The 19,911-nt window shown below is 42.2% G+C and overlaps 1 protein-coding gene across 4 annotated transcripts in view; it reads left to right on the forward strand.

The window, feature by feature from the left end:
* The window catches only part of ftcdnl1 (formiminotransferase cyclodeaminase N-terminal like 1), a 29,313-nt gene that overhangs the window by 5,145 nt on the left and 4,257 nt on the right, over window positions 1–19,911 (forward strand). For 2 of the 4 annotated variants that reach the window (XM_055637728.1, XM_055637724.1), the window contains exons 1-5: window positions 953–1,464; window positions 8,624–8,765; window positions 11,489–11,584; window positions 14,563–14,718; window positions 18,814–19,005. In XM_055637728.1, the coding sequence (XP_055493703.1) occupies window positions 8,651–8,765; window positions 11,489–11,584; window positions 14,563–14,718; window positions 18,814–19,005 (559 nt within the window). In that variant the 5' untranslated portion in view covers window positions 953–1,464; window positions 8,624–8,650. Of the gene's footprint in view, window positions 1–952; window positions 1,465–1,528; window positions 2,401–8,623; window positions 8,766–11,488; window positions 11,585–14,562; window positions 14,719–18,813; window positions 19,006–19,911 lie in introns of those variants that run through there. The other 2 variants (XM_055637727.1, XM_055637726.1) reach the window with 2 other exon arrangements.

Below are 19,911 nucleotides of genomic sequence, written 5' to 3' on the forward strand. Positions count from 1 at the left end.
CCCATCGTTATCAGAGATCAGGCCCACCACCACTGTGTCATCAAGAAACTTGATGATGGAGTTGGAGCTACACCTGTCCACACAGTCATGTGTGTACAGTAGGGGGCTGAGGACACAACCCTGGGGGGGATCCTGTGTTCAGGGTGAAGGGGTTGGAGGTATATCTCCCCATCTTGGCCACCTGGGGCCTAGTGGTCAGGAGGTCTAGGACCCAGGCACACAGTGGGGTGTTCAGTTCCAGCAGCTTATCAGCAAGTCTGATGGGGATTATGGAGTTGGTGGGGACTATGGGACTAATGTGAATTTACCAATTTAAATATGACTATAACTACAGCACATCATTTTATGGGATATTTAGTTATACGAAGCAAGAGGAATCCAGGTTCCATCATAAATATCTAAATATTGAATCTTCATGGTGTGTTACACCAAGAAGGCTGGAAGTATCATCAAGGGTTGCTGACACCCTGGCCATTCGCTTTTCTCTGCTATTTCTTCTGGGGGACTGATACAGGTCTAGACTTAAAAACTTCTCCCAGACGTCTAGAATTCGGCCCTTTAATTCAATATGACTACTGATCATCTCTCCCGTACATGCTATCAGATCCCCGCCAGGGAACCAATCTTTGAGGTATCTGTAGGAAGGAACTGCAGATGACCCCTTGTGGACTTTTACACTGAAGATAGACACTTAAGAATTTTGTAAAATGCTGGAGTAAACTCAGTGGGACAGTCCTGCAGCATGTCTGGTATAGAAGGAATGGGATTTGGACACTGTTTCGTGGTGAGTCTGAAAATGGTCTGCTCGAGCCAAAACATCACCCATTCTTTCTATCCAGAGATGCTGCCTGTCCCGCTGAGTTACTCCAGCATTTTGTGTCTACCTGAGGTGCTGCCAAGTACTCTTACTTTAACACTATCTCAATCCGTTATCCATTATTATCCATGTCTGAAGAAGCATCCTGACCTGAAAAGTCACCTATCCATGTTCTCCAGAGATGCTGCCTGATCTGCTGAGTTACTCCAGCACATTGTTTCTTTTGTAAACCAGCATCTGCAGTTACTTGTTTCTACATTTTACTTTAGTCTTTATTGCACCACTTCAGATCATATTGCAATCTTTGCACTATTCTGCTGCTTTGCACTCATTTATTTATAGTTGTATTTGTCATTACTACATATATACAGTTTATTCCATGAGCTTCATACAAACAGGGAATTTCATTGCACCTTGCTGTAAATGACAATTAATTAATTTGAATCTGATCTGAACCTGAATCATATCTGTCTGGAACCCAGAATTTCGAAAAGCAATACTTTATCAATGCCAGAGGAGGGCACCATTTGATAACATTTGGATTGTGTTACTCGCCATATTCGGAGTCTGCTGCCAATGGTCAAAGGTCTCCTGTTTGCTTCCGCATTATACGTTCGAGTAACTGAACCGTCCTTCTCAATTTGAAGGTGAGCTTTAAAATCTAAGTGTCAAAAATAGACTTTATTCATAAAAATACATAGAGGCGCCTTAATCAAGTTGGTATGCTTTTCAAATATTTGCAAGGCAACATCATTTGATCCGAGTGATGCACGTGGCACTTTAAAATCACAACACTCCGGCAGAAGTGAGAACTAAATTATCAAAGGGCGAGTGTGTCATCAAAATATTAATAGTTTGTGATATTAACCAGAATATATGGATGATTGCAGCAAGAGTAATGCAAACATTACGAGAAACGTTATGTTTGCGTGGACTAGTGCAATTAAGTAGGAAAAAGTGGTTTGAATAAAATAAAAAATCAGTCTGAAGAAGGGTCTCGACCCATTCCTTCTCTTTCCAGAGATGCTGCCTGTCCCGCTGAGTTACTCAAGCTTTTTTTGTCTATCTTTGGAACGAATAAAGTTGGTTCAGTTATTCCTTTAGCAATACATTATAGAGCAAAACTTTCTACAAGAGCAATACATTATAGAGCTAATTCAGTGTGACTGTCAGACATCTGGGCGGGTGTGCTCTGGCGAGCGGCTGCCTGCCTGCCTGCCTGCCTGCCTTGTGGGCGGTTTCAGGTGGCGACACATCACCAGCCCGGGGATAGGGTGATTAACAAGGCGGCGAAGGTCGTAGGCAAAGATCACAGGGCGGATTTGGTCGCAGGCAGCAATCCTGCCAGTGAATGTACTTCCCGCCCATGCAGAAAGCGGTCACCCCCGCCATTGCTCTTTGTCACATCAGTGGGGGGAAAAGTTGCTCGGCAGTTTTGTAACGAGATGCTAAATCTTTGGGCTGTAGTTTGCATCCTTTTACTGGACTGTGCAGTGAAGGCTGAGGATTGCTTGGTTTTCAGACTACACTTGCCACTAGTTTGTTATTTGAGAGTTCAAGTCATTGCAGTCTGTATTTCCCAGGTAGGAAATCAAGTAGAGAAAAAAAGAAAATATTTACAAATGTTTTACATTTGTACACACACGCACACGTGTGTACATGTATATATCATACATCATGTATGTATATGTTGTAAAAACTTATTTGTGATGTATAATATATACATTGATTCATATATTACAATATATTATATGTAATATATTATAAAACACGATAAAAATATATATTATCCATCACACATGCGTGTGTGTGTGTATACACAAATATATATATTAATATATTTTCACACACATGCGTGATGTATTATACATTGATTAATATATAACAATATATTATGTGATATGTAATATAAAATATAATATACTGTATAGGGAGGTTTCACGGCAGTGGGGTCACGACCCATGACCCGTACTGTTGCTACGCTACTCCAAATGGAGTACACACGATGAACTGCAGGTAGGCACTTACCATTGTTTCCAGCGTAGCGGGCCCGTTAAAACCCGCTGAAATTGTCAATTTTTGCGCTGTAAATAATTATGGAAATCGGGATAAGCGTGAGAGACATTTAGCCTACTTCAGAATTCCAAAAGTGAGGAGAAATGACGGTAGATAGAAGCGAGAGCTGAAGGGACAACAACAGCCAGAGTGCTTGGCGAACATTGGCCGTTTGCTCACTGCATTTCATCAACTAAGGCATTATTTGTGTTTTTTCTTGATTCCTTTGGCATCTAAAAAGTTTCAGAAGTGATAAATCTGGCTGTAATTTTTTTTAAATCGCCCATGGTTTTCAAGTGGTTTTTTACATACAAAATGAAAACGCATCTGAAGAAAAATTTACAGCCAGATTTATCACTCTGAGAATTTTTAGATAGCAAAGGAATCAAGAAAAAAACACAAATAATGCCTTACTTCATGAAATGCAGTGAGCAAATGCGATAATTCCCAATATTTTCAATGTTTACCAAGCACTTTAGCTGCTGTAGTCCCTTCAGTTCTCGCTTCTCTATACCTTCATTTCACTTCACTTTTGGAATTCTAAAGTTGGGTACATGTCTCTCACACTTACCCCGACTCCCACAAATTTTTTCAGCGTAAACATTCAACATTTTGCCGGATTTTAACAAGTAGGAAAGTACGCGTTTCTAGCATTAATAACATATACTGGAAGTGATGGATGTCTTCCAGTTGGATTTAGCGGCTCCGTGCGTCGAGCCCTATGACCCAGTGACCTTCCGTGCAACCCCCCTATATATTACATCACACATGCATGCGTGTGTGTATATAAATTTGTGTAATAGTAGTGTGAAAATGTAATAAATAGCACATTGTAAATATTTTTTCCTTTTCTCGGTTTGATTTCTCCTTTGTTATATGCTTATATACATTTTTTCAACATATTTGAATGCTCAGGTCACATTTTTAATTGCTTATGTACTGAACTAATCTGGCCCAAATAAAGAAGTAAAGCTCTATGTTTTTAAGACCTGGACTGCCATTAGCTGTGGATGTGCATCATGTAGTGTTGGAATAATCAGTGCTGCAAAGAGAGTTGAGATCTGTTCCCCAATGAACACCAAGGTAAACCTGAAGTACAGTTATATTGCCCCTCACAGAAAGGTGATTTTGCAGTGGCCAAGATGGCCTTTTAATTATTGCAGGGCACAATAATTAAAAGGGAAATACAAAGGGGAGATGCAGGGGCTTGCAGCCCTGACAATAAAGCATAACGTCAGGGCAGCAGTGTGCATTGATTCTGGTCCAGACAGAATCAGTATGGGCAGAGTCAAAGGAACAAAGTTACCAATGGCATTGTTTTGTAGGCTGCACAGTAGCACCAATAACACAAATGAAAATATTAATAGTTTGTAATATTGATCAAAAGATAGGGAGAATTGCAGCAAGAATAATGTAAAATCTTCGAGAAACTTCAATCCTATACGGACGAGGCCAATCAAATTGGAAAAAGTAATTTTAATAAAATAAATATGTCGGAAGGAACTGCAAGTGCTGGTTTACAGCAAAGAGAAACGCATAATGTTGGAATAACTCAGCGGGACAGGCAGCATCTATGGAGATAACTTTTTGGGTCGGAAGAAGTGTCTCAACCCGAAATGTCGCCCATCTCTCTGGAGATGCTGCCTGTCCCGCTGGGTTACTCCAGCATTTTGTGTCTATCTTTTTGAATAAAATAAAGTTGGTTCAGTTTTAAAGAGCAATGCATTATCGAAAAAGTGTAGGAACAATACATTTTTGACTCTAATGAAACATGGTTAATTTTAGTCATCTTTACAAAATGATCTTCAAGAGAAGTAATCAGAATAATTTTTTTAATATTCAGCCGAAGATGGGCATGAAGTTATCAAAAGTAGAGTTGAATTAGAAATGAATTACATAGGTATGAGTGGAGACACGAAGAACTGCTGAGACAGCAGTTTGGTGCAGCAAACAATCCACCGGACAAACTCAATGGGTTGAGTAGCATGGAAAGAGACCTTTCTGCACACCAAGTACACAATGACCACTGATCACCTGTTCACAGTTATGATATCCCACTCCTACACAATAGGAGCAATTTAACAGTGGCCAATTTAAAAGTACAAACCAACAGGTGTTTAGTTTAGAGATACAATGCGGAAACAGGCCCTTCAGCCCAGAATCTGTGCCGACCAGCGATCCTGCACACATACTAGGGACAATTTACTATTATAGCAAGCCAATTAGCCTACAAACCTGTATGTCTTTGGAATGTGGGAAGAAACGGGAGATCCCGGAGGTCTTTGGGATATGGGAGGAAACCGGAGAACTTGGGGGAAAGCCACTGTCGCTGGGAGAACATGCAAACTCCACACAGACAGCATCCGAGTTCAGGATCAAATCTGGGTCTCTAGTGTCTTTCCATTCTCAAATGCTGCTTAACCTACTGGGTTTCTCCAGAAGATTGTTTATTGCACAGAGGTGCGAGTGGTGAAATGGTTTAGAATTGGAAATTAAAATATTTGCCAATAAATAAGGGAACAGCAATCATCTGGGAATTAAGAGCTCTATGGAAAAGTTGATCCACTGGTGTCTAACGAACAGTTAAAGCCCTGTATATAGTCTCTGCATTTAAAAAAGAAGAGCTGAGCTTGTGGAACATAGAGTCTTAACGTCATAGAGTCATAGCATAGTGTTTGGACCATATCCCTCTAAACCTGTCCTATCCATGTACCTATCTAATTGCTTCTTAAGTGTTGCAAAGGTTCCTGCCTCAATTACCCCCTCCGTCAGCTCATTCCATCTACCCGTTACCCTTTGTGTGAAAATGTTACCCCTCAGATTCCTATCAAATCTTTCCCCGTTCACCGCTCTCCGGTTCTTGATTTCCCCTATTCTGTGTAAGAGAATCTGTGCATCTGCCGGTAGATTCCTTTCATGATTTTATACAGTCATAGAAGACAGAGGTTCATCAGATTGATTCCTGTGAGTGATTGAATGATTGCGATTTGGTTGGAGTTTAAAAGAATGAGAGGTGATATTGTTTAAACATGGATGTTTGTGGACGTGTTTGGCAATGTGGATCTTGTGGAATAGGGGAGAATTTAAGTAGGAGCTAGAGCCTCAGGTTAAAGGGTCTGCATCAGTTATTGCCCAACTCTTGTAGCACTGGAAACAGAGGTCCTTTGAGTTTAGAAACAACATCCTTTGATTTCAGAGGAGTGTAGGAGATGGAGGTTGTGTGAACTTAAGAGGAGCAAAAGAGAGAGAAGTCCTGTGAGAGTGTGCAGTGTGTTGGAGATGGAGGGTCTGTTAGTTTGGAGTGTGCTTGTGTTAAGTGATGGTGGCGGCCCAGTGAGATACCTTTGTCTCTGCAGGAGGAACCCAGCTCCCACAGTACTTTGGACCCACAATATACCCTTGGATTACTGGGAGACCACACACTTCTCGGTGAGTGGCTGCAGGTTCTCCAGCCGGGAAATTGACTGGATATTTGCATCTGGATAGATCTTTCATGAGTTCAGGGTGCATTTAACTAATGGTGTACAAATGGATGTGGCAGAATGCCTGTCCCTGTGCTATATGTTCTATATGCCCTTTAATTGCATTATTATTACTTTCAGTTTATAGGCTTGCTCCAAAGCAAGAAGATAGATAATAAAGAGCTTGTTTAATGACCTCCTGAGCTACTAAAGATACCAATATTGTATTTCCAAAGGTCATCCTCTACCCAGTGCTCATCAATGTGAAACCTTTGTGTACTCATAAAATGTAACAACCCCAATCACTTAATTTATTGCCATTTATTGTCTCAGAGTCATTGTTACTTCTTATGCATTTGTAAACAATCCACACAGCCACAAAATATTATTTCTGAAATTCAGATTATTTAGATTCAGATTATTTAATGACCACACAGTCAAGCTGGTGGAATTCATATTCAGTACAGGATGTTACACAATAGGCTGATTCCCGTCAAACATAACATGAAACACAAACAACATGCAGTATACAGTACATGCACGAGGTGGCTTTGTGATATTATCATAGAGTGGTCAGAGTTCGAATTGCATATGGATAGAAACTTTTTTAAAATCGTGATGTTTTGGCAGGCAGTGAGCTGTAGCGCCTCCCTTAGTGCAGCAGGTGGAAGATGTGGTGAGCTGGGTGGGAGGGATCAGAAATGATTTTCTTCACCCTTGACACAGACCGTTTGAGATTGAGTGATTCTATTGATGGGAGGGGAGTGCTGATGATTTTGGATGCTTTGTTGACAATGCGCTGTAGTTTATTACGGGAGTGAGTGTCTAAGCTGCTGTGCCAAACTGTTATTGATGAAGTGAGCATGCTTTGGATGATGGCTGTGTAAAATCAGATTAGGAGATGTTTCCTCACTCTGAACTTCTTGAGCTGACGGAGAAAGAAGAGTCTTTGGTTGGCGTTTTTATAAATGTGATCTGAATTGATTTTCCATTTGAGGTTATTGCTTATGTGAGTGTGAAATAAATGTGATTGAACTGTGATTGTATTGTCATGTATGAAGATCAAATATGTTAAGTCTTTGTCTTGTTGTGTAAGTTAGCTCTGTGCTGCTTACAGTACATAGAGTTGCAGGATTGGCAGTTTCACCCACTCAGAGTAGCACTGACTCGATTTCCTTCTCTTACAATGAAAGGTCATTGACCTGAAACGTAAGATCTATTTTTGAAACATTACATCTCCAGAAACACTTTCTTAAATGCTGAGTGTGTCCAGAATTTTTTGGTTTCATTTTATATTCTAATTGTTCATTAACAAGTGTTTCTTGCAAGAATGCAACTCCTTAGTTTTAAGTTTATTTGGATTTGTACAGTACTGACTGATCAGTGAAGTGCTTGCATGGCTCTGAGCATTCTCGATGTAATGCAAAATAAAGCAGGCAGCAGCTTAATAGGTAAATGTCCAAAGTCAGCAGAGCTGCAGGCAGCAATACAAAGCAGAGTAAAAGCCCTGTCCCACGGTACGAGTTCATTCCAAGAGCTCTCCCGAGTTTGCCCTGATTCGAACTCGGAGATTTACGGTAATGGCCACTCGTTGGTACTCGGGGATCCCGTGGACATTTTTCAACATGTTGAAAAATCTTCACGAGTCTTCCCGTGCTTACTTGCCGTCAGCGTTACGAGCCGCTAAGAGACATCTCCGAGCTCCGACGTACCTGCTACGCTCATTCTCCGTGCTTACCACGAATTAGATTTTTATTAAACTAGGGATAGCTCTTGGAATGAACTCATACCGTGGGACAGGGCTATAAGGACATTTCCCAGTCAAGAGGAAAATTGGCAAAGAACTTGCACCGTGGTTCCTCGTACATTTGAACTTTTAGTTTAGTTTAGAGATACAGTGTGGCAACAGGCCCTTCAGCCCATCGAGTCTGCACCAACCAGCGATCCCTGCACATTAACACTTTCCTTTTTACATTTCTGCGATTTTTTACAATTATACCAAGCCTATTAACCTACAAACCTGTACGCCTTGGTAGTGTGGGAGGAAACCGAAGTTCTCTGAGAAAATCCATGCAGGTCACGGGAGAAGGTACAAACTCCGTACAGACAGCACCCGTAGTCAGGATCAAACACGGGTCTCAGGCACAGCAAGGCAGCGACTCTACCGCTGAGCCACTGTGCCGCCGTGCGTGAGTTCAGAGAATGCTGTTCTCTTGCTTGAAAAGCTGTAAGCGTCATTGGGGAGATTATTCTGCAAAATATTAATAAAATGAATTTTTACTTTCTGCAGTTTTTGGCTTTCTGATTAAATCAAGGTATGGCATCGCAAAAATTAAGTCTCCGCTTGGCTGTGTGTTTGCTGAATATTTCTGAAGCTAGAAAGAAAGACGTTGTGGAAAGGGTCGCTAAAGCTGCACTCTGGAATAACCAAGGTACATTTAATTTCTTCTATCTATCTATATATTACTAAAAGTCTCATCATGACCACTTCCTGTTGCACTGTATATTGATTTTAGAAAAAACACTGCCACTTAAGGCTGTGATTTTTGGCCATCTTACTCAGAGTCCCCCTCCGCTGGCCAGGACAAGAGGATTTTTCCCATCTATGAAAAATAAAAGACTTATGAATGTTTAACAAATGTTGAGATTCTCTCTCCTGAAGGCCACGCCCCTTCCGGAGGGACTATAAAAAACAGAAGTGTGGAGGTACCTCAGTTCTCTGCAAGATTGGGGGGGGGAAGGCGAAAGCGAAAGCGAAAGCGAAAGGTTGCAATTCTCACCCTGAGTTGGGAATAGCACTGAACATATGCCTACTAAACTAAGTGGTTTTACTGACCTGTGGTTTTACTGACCTGTCGTTTGAAAGTGTTTTTTGGTTTGAAAATGCAAAAGTGTCTTTTGGTTTGAGAATGCAAACGTTGCCTTGCCTAATTGAAAAGTTGGTTTGAGAATGCTAAAGTTGCCTTGCCTAATTGAAAAGTTGGTTTGAGAATGCTAAAGTTGCCTTGCCTAATTGAAAAGTTGGTTTGAGAATGCTAAAGTTGCCTTGCCTAATTGAAAAGTTGGTTTGAGAATGCTAAAGTTCCCTTAGCGAATTGAAAAGTTGGTTTGAGAATGCTAAAGTTGCCTTGCCTAATCGAAAAGTTGATTCGAGAATGCCTTGCCGAATTGAAAAGTTGGTTTGAGAATGCCTTGCCTAATTGAAAAGTTGGTTTGAGAATGCTAAAGTTGCTTTGCCTAATTGAAAAGTTGATTTGAGAATGCAAAGGTTGCCTTGTTTAATTGAACAGTTGGTTTGCGAATGCAAATGTTGCCTTGCCTAATTGAAAAGTTGGTTTGAGAATGCAAAAGTTGCCTTGCCTAATAGAAAGGATGGTTTGAGAATGCTAAAGTTGCCGTGCCTAATTGAAAAGTTGGTTTGAGAATGATAAAGTTCCCTTAGCGAATTGAAAAGTTGGTTTGAGAATGCCTTGCCAAATTGAAAAGTTGGTTCGAGAATGCCTTGCCTAATTGAAAAGTTGGTTCTAGAATGCCTTGCCTAATCGAAAAGTTGGTTCAAGAATGCCTTGCCTAATTGAAAAGTTGGTTCAAGAATGCCTTGCCTAATTGAAAAGTTGATTCGAGAATGCCTTCTAATTGAAAAGTCGATTCGCGAATGCCTTGCCGAATTGAAAAGTTGGTTTGAGAATGTTAAAGTTGCCTTGCCTAATTGAAAGTTGGTTTGAGAATGTTAAAGTTGCCTTAGCGAATTGAAAAGTTGGTTTGAGAATGCTAAAGTTGCCTTGCCTAATTGAAAAGTTGATTCGAGAATGCCTTGCCTAATTGAAAAGTTGGAGAATGCCTTGCCTAATTGAAAAGTTGGTTCGAGAATGCCTTCTAATTGAAAAGTTGATTCGCGAATGCCTTGCCGAATTGAAAAGTTGGTTTGAGAATGCCTTGCCTAATTGAAAAGTTGGTTTGAGAATGCCTTGCCTAATTGAAAAGTTGGTTTGAGAATGCTAAAGTTGCCTTGCCTAATTGAAAAGTTGATTTGAGAATGCAAAGGTTGCCTTGTTTAATTGAACAGTTGGTTTACGAATGCAAATGTTGCCTTGCCTAATTGAAAAGTTGATTTGAGAATGCAAAGGTTGTCTTGCCTAATAGAAAAGATGGTTTGAGAATGCTAAAGTTGCCGTGCCTAATTGAAAAGTTGGTTTGAGAATGCTAAGGTTGCCTTGCCTAATTGAAAAGTTTATTTGAGAATGCCTTGCCTAATTGAAAAGTTGGCTTGAAAATGCCTTGCCTAATTGAAAAGTTGGTTTGAGAATGCAAAAAATTGCCTTGCCGTCTATATAATTAAAAGTCTAATCTTGACTGCTCCTAGTTTGCGTTGTATATTGATTTTAGGAAAAGCGCTACCACGTACGGCTGTGATTTTTGGCCATCTTACTCAGAGTCCCCCTCTGCTCATCAGGTGCCGAGGATTTTTCCCATCGATGAAAAATAAAAGTTATTAGTGTTTAAAAAATGTTGAGATTCTCTCTCCTGTCAATCACGCCATGAAGGCCATGCCCCTGGAAGTGTGGGCGTGGCACAGTCTCTGCAAGAAGGGGGAGGGAGAGGTCATGACTGTCTTTAGTGGCCTTGCACCCTGCTTGAAATGGTATGAAACTGCACTTGAATTTGGTGGCCTAGCACCCTGCTTGAAATGGTATGAAACTGCATTTGAATTTGGTGGCCTTGCACCCTGCTTGAAGTGGTATGACACTGCACTCGAATTTAATGGCCTTGCACCCTGCCTGAAGTGGTATTTCAAGGAATAGCCGTGAGTCAACTGCCAGCCCACCAGCCGTGAGGGAGTGAGCTACCAGCACACCAGGCTTGAGTGACTGAGCCACCAGCCCAAGAATCCATTCGGCCCACAATGTCCATACTAGCTCTCTGGAAACCAGTCCCTTCAGCTCACAACATCCATACTAGGGCTCCAGAAAGTGTCCCCCCCCCCCCCCCCCACTGGCCACCAATATTGGAATTGGTGGAGAGGTGGAATATTGCGTCGGGAGACCAGCCCTCCCGTGTGAAGCTGGGACCCAACGGGTCCCACTTAGTCTAGTTACTGCTAAAAGTCCGAGTAAAAATTAAAAATGGAAATATTTGTGTTTTGTCTTGATCACAGGAGAGAAGAAAATACAAACAACTGTGCTGAACATATTTTCAGATTATGATTACAACAGATCAGTTATAACTATTGCTGGTCCAGTTGAGACATTGGGTAAGATTTCAATACATTTTGTTCTTAAGGTTATTGTTTTTCTTAACTCCAGAAACAGACGAAATTAAGTGTTTTCTGGTCCAGGACGTAAGTGCTCAAAGATAGGGCCCCAAAATCAAACTTCTGTTTTGAAGCTCAGATTCTGTTCCTCAGTGGGTGTTAGGTTTGTTATTTACAAGTTCATCATGAAGGAGATGTTTGCCCGGGGTTGTGTCACAAAAAAAATCTGGCAGCACCAACTGATTGGCAGTGGGATGGTCCTGATGAGGTGATTCTGAAGATAGACACAAAATGCAGGAGTAACTCAGCGGGACAGGCAGCATCTCTGGAGAGAAGGAATGGGTGAGTCTGAAGAAGGGACTCGACCCGAAACATCACCCATTCTATCTCTCCAGAGATGCTGCCTGTCCCGCTGACTTACTCCAGAATTTTGTGTCTTTCTTCGGTGTAAACCAGCATCTGCAGTTCCATCCTACACGTTGATTGAAACCTGTTAGTGAAGTCATGATTGTTGTAGGACTATCTCAGTGGAACTCTGAGGGAAGATTTGTGAGGAAAGGGAAACTCATGAGCAAGCCAACAACGTCAAATTCAATCACTTCTTACAAATAATATGAGAAAATAAACAGAGTAGGTCTTTTGGCCCATTTGCTTGCACCTTCCACTTGGTCAGATCATACCAAATCTTTTTACACCACTAGGTAACTTGCTGCTACTAGCCCCATATCCCTCGATTCTTTTGATATACCAAAATCTATCCATTTTTGTTTTGTATTTACTAGGTGACTGAGTCTACACAGCCTTCCTACGTAGAGAATTTCTTCTGAGTGAAGCATTTCTTCTCATGGTGCATGCCTGACCCCAAATTGTGAGATGGTGCGGGATTCACTGAAGCTTGGTGCAGCCAACACCAACAAACTAGGGTCATTCCGCTGCTGGACATTGAGGGGCAGAGTCCAGTGGGGACCCCCCCTCAATTGGGGAAAAGGATATCACCCCAGAGTCACATCAGTGGCAAGGATGGTTTGTTTTGCTTAAAAGTAGGTGCGGACATTACTGGCTATGACACCAACGAATGTTGAGATGCTGAGAATGTCTGAAGAGTTTTTAGAGAGTATTTGTTTGGTATCTATTTTTTCTTTCTGAATAAAGATTTATTTTTGGAACCAAAAGAAAGATCCCTGGTTCTAGTCACCTTGGGCAGGAGAAACATTGTCACTGCAGCTATCTAACCTGTCAGCCCCATAATAAGTCAAACTTTATCATGTGTCAAGTCAAACTGAAATGGATTTAAAAAGGAGTGCGGTGTAATGCTAAATTAAAATCACCAAGCGCACAATGGTTTATAGACTTGTGGGAAATTGAGAGGGGAGCATATACCGTTGGACAGGCTAGGTTGAAATGGACTTAAGGAAAAGGGGAGGAGAGAAGCGGAGTGGTGAATATGTAGCTTAGAAGAGGATGTTAGGCCCATTGGCCTCCAGGGAGTTAAAGGGGATCAGGGGGATGGAGAGTGTTAGGTGGATGCCATGATAATTAATGGCGGTGGATAAGTAATTTCTATGTTTCTATGTTTACCTGCCTCCAAGTTAAAGGGGGAGGAGTGTTAGGTATGGGATAATTAGGATAAGTAATTGGTGTCTTGTGATGTCTTGGGCAAGTACGCATGAGCAGGGGGAGACTGGAGGTGGCGTCCCGCAGTAAAGAAGCTTGTATGATTCCTCCCGTGTCCGAGCCTTTATTCAAGACTGTTCAAAGCATCCGAATACACAACAATTGGCGACGAGGATAAAAGAACGAAGATAAGAACAAGGCCAGCAAGAAGAATCGAAAACAAAAGTTAAAAATAGAAGTAGTATTTGGAAACAAGTGGAACAGCACCAAGCCAAATGGTTTTGAATTGGCGCCAAAAAGAAAAAAGGTAGGAACGGGAAGCAATAGCTCAGGGAAGAGCTAGGAAAACAAGCAGGGGCAGTAAGGGTCACCAAGCACGGTGTCAGCTTACCTGGAATGTATCCAGGGCTGTGCAGCCCACAGCCAAGCCCAAGCAGCAGCCACAGACGTCGGGTGGGGGCCTAGTACCGTGAAGGCCACGGACAGGTCCAGAGAAGCCACCGACAAGAGGACCGTGTAGCCCACGGCCAGCCCCAGTAGCAGCCACAGACGTCAGGTGAGGGCCTAGTACCGTGTAGGCCACGGACAGGTCCAGAGAGGCACCGACAGAGGCTGAGTCTTCAGCCCAACCGGGAACAGTCAACCCGGTGGGGGGAGAAAACAGAGAAAGCCCCGTCGGGATCAGAGTCAGCCCGACCGTGAACAGAAAAGCGGACAGGCCCGCGAGAGAAGTTGACTTGCGGCTAAAACTTGAACAGTATAATCTAAGAGACTGTCCTAAAAACTGCCGCGATCGCCAGCAAAGGCATGCAGGACTGATTATCTACAGCACCCGATTGGCAGCCGGTTTCACCTGCTAGAAGACTAAACTGTTAAATACCTTAAGACCTACAACATCCAAATGCCTTCAAAGTAATGGCTGAAGCAATAAATCAAGTGGAAATGTAAATTAATTGCTGAATCTGCCAAAATAAAAAAGGGGGAAAAAAATGGAAAAGAAGTGTTTGGTCATTGAGTGAAATCCAGTTCATCATTTCGGGGCGGATGAATCAGATCCCTTTCAAGCGGGGAATCTGCACAAAAACATTAGAAGACTTGACAATATGTTTCAATGAGATCACCTCCCAGTCTTCTAAACTCTAGAAAACATTGGACCTGTCAGCTTAGTATCTCCTTTATGCCTGGAAATAAATCAGTTAAACATTGAGGATATGTCCCACCTTTCGGGAGGGGCACCGGGTAAGGATGCGAGTCCTTGTTGGACATGAGAAGGGAGATGGGATAGAGCAGGGTTAGAACAGTGGCAGCATTTTTACACTCGGTTTCAATGATGATGAAAATACACTGCCATTTTCCTCTTTCAGGTAACTCGGTTTTGACAGCATGCGTTGAAGCATTTAACTTAATTGACATGAACGGTCATGTTGGCATTCACCCCTGCCTTGGAGCAGTGGACCTTGTCCCCATCTACCCTCTCTCGGACTCCGTTAGCCTCGAGGAGTGTGGCAGAGTGGCTTGCGGTGAGTTGACGTTGCAGTTGGTTTTCCTTCTTTTCGTTCGCCGTTGAATTGTCAGCTCGGTTGGTATCTTATCATCTGCCTTGATTCACAGATTACTCCCTCACTCCTCAATTCAGAGCACACAACAACCACAACAACGAAGTGCGAGAAATACTCGGCAGGTCAGTCAGCATCTGTAGACAGAGATAAACAGATAATGTTTCGGGTTGATGATCTTTTATCAAATCTAGGGTGATGTTTCAATAGACAATAGGTGCAGCGGTAGGCCATTCGGCCCCTTGAGACAGCACCGCCATTCAATGTGATCATGGCTGATCACCCCCCAATCAAGTCAAGTCAAGTTTATTTGTCACATACACATACGAGATGTACAGTGAAATGAAAAGTGGCAATGCTCGTGGACTTTGTGCAAAAAGACAAACAAATAAACAACCAAACAAACTACAAACAGAATGGAACAGAACCACATATTCCGTTACATATTAAATATTGTGGGCGGAAGGAAAAAGGGGAAAAAAAAAACAACAATTTAAAAAAAAAAAAAGCAGTAGAGTGGTACAGTACAGTGGTGAGATAGGAGTTTACAATCCTAATGGCCTCTGGGAAGAAATTCCTTCTCAACCTCTCCGTTCTCACAGCATGGCAACGGAGGCGTTTGCCTGAACATAGAAGCTGGAACAGTCCGTTGCAGTACCCCGTTCCTGCCTCCTCCCCTTATCCCCTGACTCTGCTATCTTTAAGAGCCCTATCTAGCTCTCACTGGAAAGTATCCAGAGAACCAGCCTCCACCACCCTCTGAGGCAGAGAATTCCACAGACTCATGACTCTCTGTGTTTCATTACAGAGCCGAGGAGTTAGAGGTACCATATTCTAGATGAGATATTAATCTAAAGTCCAGATTGCAGATGGGATTGGCACAGTGTATTGGAGTGGTGGAGGGGATTTCTTGCTAGAAGCCTGTCTTTTATTTATCCCTCAACCAGCAGCTGTTAATTCATTGCTGTTTGTAGGAACTTGCTCTGCGCACATTGGCTGCTATATTTCTTGCATTTTAACAGTAACCACACTTCTGAAATACTTCATTGTTTGTAAGCACTTTGGAAAGTGCAGAAGCCATGGTAAATGCTATATGCATCATAAAATCATGCCATTTTACTGTATTAAAGAGAGCGAATTTTGATCCATTTGACCTGGACCATTTGAAAACTAATTCAGTTCTCCCTGCTCACCAGTTCACTACCCATATCCCCACATTTCCTGTTTTTGTACGTTTACCTCTTTCAGTTTGAACGGCATGTTTCCACCGCCCTTATCAGCCAATGCCAACACTAACCTTTGGCAGCAATGAGGAAATTTCCCCTCGTGGTGCTTCATATCAGTATCCTCTAGGTAGCAGTCACTCAGCCATTGAGTCTGAAGAAGGGTCTCGACCTGAAACGTCACCCATTCCTTCTCTCCAGAGATGCTGCCTGACCCCGCTGAGTTACGCCAGCATTTTGTGTCTATCTTAGGTTTAAACCAGCATCTCCGGATTCTTCCTACACACTCGGCCATTGAAAACAGGTTCTCATAATCCATTCTTCCTGATCCTTTCAAGTCATTGGGAGACACAAGAGACTCAAGGCGCTGAAATCTGGAGGAAAAAACAAACTGCATGAAAAACTCATCAGGTCAAACGGCATGTGTGGAGGCAAAGGGGTGGTTGATGTTTGCATTGGGACCTTGTATGGAGACGGACGTATCGGGTTGAGATCCGACACCAACCCTGATGCAGAATCTCAACTGGAAACACCAATCATCTCTTTACCTCCAAAGATGCTGCTTGGCTCCTTCAGTTTTTCCAGCAGTTTTTGTTTTTCAAGTATTACCCCTGTAAGCAGAACAACCCCAGTTTCTACAGTCTAAACTTGTATCTGTAATCCCTAATCTCTGGAAACCATTATTGCAATGCCTTGGTGTCCATCCTAAAATGTCGTGCCCTTTATTGAAGAGTACCTCTCGCTAATTGGAAGTTGTACAATTTGATAGCCACAGGGAAAAAGGATCTCCTGTGACGTTCTGTGCTGCATCTAGGTGGGACCAACATGTTGCTGAAGGTGCTCCTCAGGTTGACCAGTGTGTCATGGAGGGGATGAGATGTATTACCCAAGATGCAGTTTGAGGAGCATCCTCCTTTCCGAGACCACCTCCAAAAATGGCAGATTTCCTGAGTGGTTTTAATGACAACTGATAAACAATATGGTGACCAGCTTTGATTCTGCATTCATTTCATTGTGCTATGTAGTTATTATTAACGTAATGTCAAACAATTTATAGAGGTTGTGCAGTAACTTGATTGAATGGACAATCGACATCCTGTAAGTAGCAAGGTCATAGTGCCTGTTGTTTCCCCTCTGCTTGCCAGCTTGGCATTATATGCAACCTCCCGGACACAGTGCAGTTTAGTTTAGTTTATTGTCACGTGTTTCGGGGTACAGTGAAAAGCTAACCAGTCAGCGGAAAGACAATACATGATTACAATCGGGCCATTTACAGTGTACAGATACATGATAAGGGAAAAACATTTAGTGCCAAATAAAGACAGTGAAGTTCGATCAAAGATAGTCCGAGGGTCTCCAAATGAGTTCACCAAAGCAGGCAGTGGAGGTGTTATGGATTCGCACAGGGAGCGTTACTGTGCCTCATACTCGGAGGAAGTTTGTTACTCTGGTTGCTATTTTTGTAAATGGCACCCTACATAACTGTGATTGAGGCAAGTTATGCCGGATTCTAGACCTGCCTATGTCACTTGCCATGGTTGAGCATTTCATTATTCACACTATAATCTGACAAGGGATGACAACTTTTGACATTCCTCCACTGTTATCTATCTCATCATAGCCAGCAAATCACATCTTTTCTCTTCCTGCTCCCATACTTCTCCCTCTGATGTTCCTTCTCTTCCTCCTCCTCCTTCTGATGTATCCTTGGCCCCGTCCTCTTTCTTATCTACAGATTGCTTGCAATCATATCGTCTGGACCCTTGATGATGGAAGCTGAACCAGTTGGGCCTCTTGTCCATGTTGGAACCTGGTGTAGTAATGATTCGATTTTAAAATTATCATTTAAGGTACTCCTAAAGTTTCCTTGACCAGGTTTTATGCCATTTCTATATGCTTCTTGTGTGATCTCATGCCCAATTTTATTGAATAACACTACTGTGAAGCGCCCCGGGTCATTTCCCTGCTTGAAAGTTGCCTTCTACATTTAAGTTGTGAGATGGCACAACAACAGCCTTCTATAACAACTACATTTTCAATGAAATATACTGATGGAGATATTTTAATAGGAAGGAGAGGGAATTATTTGAATGCTGCTGAGAGTCACCTTTGAATCAGAGCACTGAATTGCCCTGAATTTTCAAAGATAATATGAAAGATAAGATTCCTCTGAAAAAACTTGATTTAAGGAAAAAAAGTGTTTAAAAACTGGGGATTCTGTTTAATATGAGTAGCCTAGGTAAAGGGTTAGAATTAGTCCATTGTGCAACTCCAAAGGTGAAACAAGTAAGAATGAAGTCGGGAGTAATTAAAACTGATTGCACAAGCTTGGCATTGTAAGCGACCAGAAGCTAACTTTCTATTTATATTTCAACAACAGTTTCTTGGTTGAGGTATCTAAAACAGGCAGGTGCTTGCGCAACTGCAACCCAGTAAGGATTTAACGTTTGGGAGTGAAAGGGAGGTAACAAATGATCAAGTGAAATGTGTTCAGCATATAGATGCAGCAGTGTAATACACCAGGCAAGGAGTGGCAAGTTCAGGAGGGACCCTCCTCCTGGAGCGGACTGCTGTGGTGGTGAAGTAGTTTGTGAACCTTGACAAAGTTTGCAGTATCTTTTCCCAATGCTCACTTCAGAATGCGAAAATCCAATAACTTTCCTCCTAAAAGTTACGCAATTTTGTTTTTCCCCCTTCTGATTTTGTATTCTGTTGATCCAATTATTCACACTATAATCTGACAAGATTACCAGATGTGTTGGTCCAAGAGGCAGGTAACAGAGTCTGCTCTGGAAGGCTTGCTTTACTTGCTTTCCTTTTAACTGCCTACTCACAGATGTTGCTGAAAAGTTAACCCTCAATGTGCCGGATTGCAGTCTCTTTTATTTTGGATATGCTGATCACCCTCTCAAACGAACCCTGGTCCAACGCAGAAAAGAACTGAAATGGTTTAACCGGAGCAGTTTGAAGGGCACGGAAAGGAAGGCAGATGTGGGAGCTGCGATTTCCTCCAGATGTGGTTTAACAGGTTGGTATCCTGCATTGGAATCTATGATTGTGTGATTGAAAGAAGTGAGTGTCCGAATTGCACAGAAAATTTAGGTTTCCACCACTGCCTTTATCTCCATAATCCATTCATACCATTAATGTGACATCTGTTCTTACTTAGTCCAAGGAAATTGCCCCAATTCCCTCCATTTTCCTTAATTGAACTGAATTACTTCGTTATTAATGCTTCTGTATCTTCGTCAGGTGGATTTGCAACTTTTAGATGTTGATTATGACGTGTACATAATACATCAGAGCTCCATTTTCATCGTGAGATTTAGGGGATTCCAGGAATATTGTTTGATTCATATACTATTTTCGCTTGAAATATGCCAGATCATATTATGTATTTTATCCTGTCACCCAGCCAAAGGCCCACTTACTCCTACAAAGGGAATTAAGACTAAATGTCTATGTACAGGACCTCATGTCATCTTAATTCCAAAGCAGAAACTGTGTGAGAATCTCTATATGTGTAGGAAGGAACTGCAGATACTAGTTTACACTTAAGAGAGACACAAAATAATGGAGTAACAGCGGGCCAGGCAGCATCTCTGGAGAGAAGGCATGGGTGATGTTTCGGGCCGAGACCCTTCTTGTTGGTACAAAAGTGATAATGATATACAGGTACACAACCTTTTATCCGCAAGCCTTGGGACCAGACACTTCTCGGGTTTCGGAATTTTTCGGATTTCGGAATGGAAGATTTTTAGCGTAGATTAGGTAGGTAGCGCGGGCGGCTTGAAAAGTCTGGAGCGGCTGCCTCCTCCCCCGGAGACCGTGGAATCATTGTAAATCATTGCTTAAATGTCAGTCAGTTAGTTTGGAGGGATTTTATGTGGTGGGACGGGGTGAAGGGGGAAACTTTAATTCTTAGTCCCCTACC

Source organism: Leucoraja erinacea, chromosome 7, assembly GCF_028641065.1.
Source record: "Leucoraja erinacea ecotype New England chromosome 7, Leri_hhj_1, whole genome shotgun sequence".
Classification (NCBI taxonomy): domain Eukaryota; kingdom Metazoa; phylum Chordata; class Chondrichthyes; order Rajiformes; family Rajidae; genus Leucoraja; species Leucoraja erinaceus.